This window comes from Saccostrea cucullata, unplaced genomic scaffold (assembly GCF_032062105.1).
Source record: "Saccostrea cucullata isolate Sc308-1 unplaced genomic scaffold, CSIRO_AGI_Scuc_v1 ctg11548, whole genome shotgun sequence".
NCBI classification, from domain to species: Eukaryota; Metazoa; Mollusca; class Bivalvia; order Ostreida; family Ostreidae; genus Saccostrea; species Saccostrea cuccullata.
The window spans coordinates 1-5,070 of NW_026922724.1; the positions used below are offsets into that span (position 1 = coordinate 1).

The 5,070-nt window shown below is 40.5% G+C and overlaps 1 protein-coding gene and 1 pseudogene across 1 annotated transcript; one reads left to right on the forward strand and one right to left on the reverse strand.

Moving 5' to 3' along the window:
* Positions 1 to 629: 629 nt before the first annotated feature.
* On the forward strand, positions 630 to 3,300 carry LOC134262288 (zinc finger MYM-type protein 2-like; annotated as a pseudogene).
* A 574-nt stretch (positions 3,301 to 3,874) lies between these two features.
* On the reverse strand, positions 3,875 to 5,070 carry LOC134262290 (uncharacterized). The gene is made up of 3 exons (XM_062744665.1): positions 4,921 to 5,070; positions 4,299 to 4,739; positions 3,875 to 4,117 (listed from the first exon to the last, which is right to left on the reverse strand). Exons 1-3 carry the CDS (start codon positions 5,068 to 5,070, stop codon positions 3,875 to 3,877), a joined length of 834 nt encoding a protein of 277 aa, XP_062600649.1.

Here is a 5,070-nt window from a genome sequence, read left to right on the forward strand (position 1 = left end):
AGATTATGATTGAATGGTATTTTTTTTAACATTGTACTTTTTAAAACCAATTTCCACATATACTATATACAGTAAGTCCTCTCTCAATAAAGACGCCTGTGACTTTTTATTCCTTGTCAAGGAAATTATGTTGGATAGTGCCCCCCGGTCTGTCTCCGATTCTCTCTCTCTCCCCCACTCTCTCCCACTTTCGCTCTCCCCACACACACTCTTTCTCTCGCCACACTCTCTCTCCCAACACATACTCTCTCTCTCGCCACATTCACTCTCTCCCCACTCTCCTCTCTCTCTCTCCCCACACACACAATCTCTCTCTCTCGCCACACTCTCTTTCTCCCAACACACACACACACTCTCTCGCCACACTCACTCTCTCTCCACTCTCCTTCTCTCTCTCCCCCCACACACAATCTCTCTCTCGCCACACACTCTCTCCCAACACACACACTCTCTCGTCACATTCACTCTCTCCACACACTCACTCTCTCCCCACTCTCCTCTCTCCCCCCCCCCACACACACACTCTCTCTCCCCACACATACTCTCTCTCTCGCCACATTCACTCTCCCCACACTCACTTTCTCCCCACTCTCTCTCCCCACTCTCTTCTTCTCTCTCTCCCCAAATAGTTCGAATTTGCTGACCACATCAGGTGATCGTTTTGCGGCCCCAATGACGGAGAGTGAACTGAAATCTCTAATTGAAAGCCAGGAAAACATTAACACTAAACAAAACACTAGATGGGCGGTCAACGTTTTTGAGAAATGGCGAACCGGCAGATCCGAAACTATTCCAGAACTTCAATTCCAGGGCAGCGAGGAAATGAATTACTGGTTACAACGTTTTATAGTAGAAGCTAGACGGCAGGATGGTAAGGACTACCCCCCTAAGAGTCTGTACTGGATTTCATGTGGACTACTTCGTTTTTTGCGAGACAAAGGTGTGTACGATAAAAACTTTTTAGACGAAAAAAACACAACTTTCATTGAATTTCGGAAAGTTCTAGATGCAAAAATGAAGTCGCTGATTGAAAAAGGCATAGGGTGTACTACGAAGCAGGCTGATCCTATTTTACCAGAAGATGAGGCCAAGTTGTGGGATGCTGGAGTGTTTGGAAATAAAAATGCAGAACAACTTCAGAAAACGATTTTCTTTTACGCATGTAAAATCTTTGGTCTGCGTGGATGTGACGAACATCATAACCTAGCATGTGAACAGTTTACTATTGGATCAGATAAGCTGGGAAAATTTATTGAGTTTACGGGTCGAAAAACCAAAACGTACAAAGGTGGGCTCGGACAGCAACAAGACCATTAAACATCACTGCCAGTCCGGTAAGAGAATCTCTCTTTCTCTCTCTCTCTCTCTCTCTCTCTCTCTCTCTCTCTGTGAGGATGTACAATTACTCGTTCACTTTGCTTACAAATTTAAAATTTTCTTGTACGGGAGAGATGCATTGCTGACTATTTTGATATGTATCTGGATTCCCTTGGACGTCGAGGAGCATTCTATCGAAGACCTCTGCCCGCAGCATCTGAGGTGCCAATTCGATACGGAAATCAGGTCGTGGGAATTAACAAGCTGAAAAACTTCATGCGAATCATTTGCACGGAAGGTGGTTTACAGGGTAATTATTCGAATCATAGCGGCAAACGTACTTGTACGACCCAGCTATATATGTCTGGTGTTGAGGAGCAGCAGATAATGGATCGGACTGGTCATCGTTCTCATGCAGGTGTCCGTAAATACAAAAGATCCAGTGTGCAAATGGAAGCTAACGTGTCAAAGATCTTGGATCCGCCGAAGGAGTGTACCGAGAATTCCACTCCGATGAATTCTCCAGAAGGATGCGTTCCAGATATTTCAGACAAGTGCCCCGCTATTCCACTGACTGCAGCAAACGTCCAGGGTGAGGAGGAACCTCAGAGCAAGAGATTCAAACCGAACAGATTCCCGTTTGGAGAATTTAAAAATTGTAACATCACATTTCAGTTTTAAAGTGAAAATTTCACAAAGGTCAATTACTAGCCAGATAGATTGTTAAATTACTCAAACCCATTTTTTTAGAATTGAGGTTTTTTGTATTTTTTTGTTTCAACTTGCTTGTAAGAATTGTACAAGGACATCAAATTTAATTGAAAGGTGTTTTTTGGAGAGAAAAAAAAGCTATACAATGGTTGATTAAAGGATAAATTTTGTGAGGATTTGATTTCTTTTCTTATCTTACAATAATTCTAAAATTATTGTACGGTACAATATTACCACGCACCCTTTGATACAGTGCAATAACTTGCAGTTTCTAAAGTTATTGTACGATGGTAGGCCACGCCTACCTGGGAATAGAACTGGTATTGGACATTACAGTACACTAATCATCAAAGAAAATACGCCGCATAAGTGCCACAAATAGGAAAAAAGATATATTACCTTCTTTTAATGATCGAATTATCAGTACATTTGGTTGTTAGAACATTATATTCTTGATGCTAGGTTCAAAGTGGGACTAAAATATTAATACATTGAAAAAGTATTACAACTTTGTAAAAAATATTTTCAATAGGTTAGAGATTATAATGACATACATAATTATGTATATGGAGATCACGAACAGTATTCAAACTTAAAAGTCCACTAAACACCAAAAATTCAGAGTCTAAAATAATGGCCTAACAATTACAATGAGAAACACCAGCCAGCATTTGATTCAATGATAAATTGCATTTGCTGATAATGTCACTGTATGGACACTACATGTAGAACTGACAATATAATGACTGTAACTGTTATCATTCCCCTTGTTTCACCAACTTTCTTAAAATTACTCATATTAAAAATTGTTCATACAAAGAGCATGCGCTTGCGTATCGAATCAGCCGAAAGATATGAACCTCGTGTGCAGATGATGAAAATAAATTGCTGCATGTAAATAAGTAATAAAGGATGCAAGGGAAGCTGATGATATGAATGTTATAGCCATCACGTTAATCATTTTTAAAAGTTGTCTGCAGGATTACAATTAATGTCTTTTTCTAATAAAATGTCCAAATACAAAACAGGTGTGTCAGACTATGTGGTATCTGAAGTTTTATTCAAGCTCATCGGGATATATCGTATCGACATAAGAATGGAAATAACTATTATAGTGAAATAAATTGATAATACGTCGTCGATATCTTTATTTCGAGTGTAAGGCCACAGCAAGTGTTTTCAACTTTTCATGTTTAAGACTTTGGACAAGTTCTGCTTCATAATTATGAACACAAAATCAAGTCTGCTAATAACAGGGACGAAATTCGATAGCAAAAATTCAATGAGCATCTGAATGACAAGGCTACATGTTAAATCTGGCGGCAGCTTGGACTTTCAGTGGGTGTCATATAGGCGTATACTATAATTACTTGAAACAAAGTTTACTATATATTCGTACTTAAGAAAGTGTTCGCAGCTAGATAGAGGACAACCAATTTTCCTTTGGATTGATTTGTACAAACACTTCTTCCTATAATCAAAGGGTAAAGGTGTATGTCATCTTGTTTGTCAGCAACATCTATCAGTAGGAATAAGTGCAATGTAGGAAAAAGCCCTCTACCAGTGAAATATGGAGATAACAAACAGTGCTTAAGCTCAAAATTCACTTAAACAAATGAAAACAAAACAGGAGCAGAACAATCATGAACCTCCAAAAAACCACGGGGGTGGGCAAATGCCATCGAGATGTAAGCATTCCCTGTCGACTGGTGACGCCGGCCATGTCATGATCGTGTAAAGTAAAAATCAATGTGTATAAATAATGACCTTACAACTACAATTGGTCAGTCAGCATTTGACCAAATGAAAGATCGTATTTGTTGACAAGGTCATAATGTACCAAACATCATGGTTCCTTTTGGTTCCTGGTGGTACACAGGGCCTCGGCAACAGTTCTCCATCGCACCCTGTTTTGGGCAGCCTTTTTCGGTTGTTCCCAGGTATGTCCACATTGCCTGATCTCCTCTTCACATGACCTTCGCCAAGTTTTCCTGGGACGCTCAACTCCTTGGGGGTTCCACTGTGTGGAGTGTAATGTCTCCTGATGGTTTTCGGAGGGTATGTGCAATTCACCGCCACTTTCTATGTGCTATTTGTTTAGTGATTTTGTCTTGATTTGCTGTTTCCCACAAGTTCTTGTTGTTTATAGTTTCTGGCCATCTGATGTTTAGTATGTGGCGCAGACATCTGTTTGCGAAGGTTTGTAGTTTGTTGAAGGTGGTGTTGGTGACTCTTCATGTTTCAGACCGGTAGAGGAGCACAAACTTAACATTGGTGTTATAGATCCGGATTTTTATGCGTGTGGACAGTGCTGTTGAACTCCACACAGACTTGAGGGTGATGAAGACGTGTCTTGCTTTATTAATTCTTGCTTTTATGTCTTCATCTGTTCCACCAGTGGCTGTGACGATGCTGCCCAAGTATGTAAAGGAGTCTACATCTTTAAGGTTGTGCTCTCCAAGCGTTACTGGTGTTTGCTGTTTGTTGTGGAGCTGCATTACCTGTGTCTTTTCGATGTTCACCTTTAGACCTGCATGTCTTTGCTGCTTCTTTTGCAAGCGTATTTGTCTTGAGCTGCATATTCTCATACTTCTGAGACATGAGGCATAGATCGTCTGCAAAGTCGAGGCCTTCCAAACACTGAGTGAAAGTTCATCACTGGACTCCTTTCTTACTATTATCTTTAGTTGTCTTCTGCATGACCCAGTCCACTACAACTAGAAAAATCATTGGTGACAGTAAACAGCCTTGTCTTACCTCTGTCTGCACTTCAGACGCTTCCGTAAGCTTTCTATTGTGGATAACTTGGCATGTTGCTTCGTCATACAATTGTTGTATGAGGTTGATAAAGGTAGGAGGCGTTCCATAATGCTGTAGCAGTTACCAGATGACTTTTCTATCAACACTATCAATGGCCTTTTCAAAGTCTATGAAGTTCAGATACAGTGTTGACTGCCACTCCAGTGACTGTTCGATTATTATACGTAGAGTGGTGGCGATCTGTACAGGACTTGTCCTTTCTAAAGCATTTCTGGGAGGCAT

Excerpts from the sequence above, each read along its gene's own strand:
- LOC134262290 (XM_062744665.1), bottom strand. The coding sequence starts at position 5,070 with ATGCCTCCCAGAAATGCTTTAGAAAGGACAAGTCCTGTACAGATCGCC. Across the intron at positions 4,740-4,920 it reads TTGATAGTGTTGATAGAAAA|TGGACTGGGTCATGCAGAAG; the intron begins GTCATCTGGTAA and ends TTCTAGTTGTAG. Across the intron at positions 4,118-4,298 it reads TCCGGATCTATAACACCAAT|CACATAGAAAGTGGCGGTGA; the intron begins GTTAAGTTTGTG and ends CTAAACAAATAG.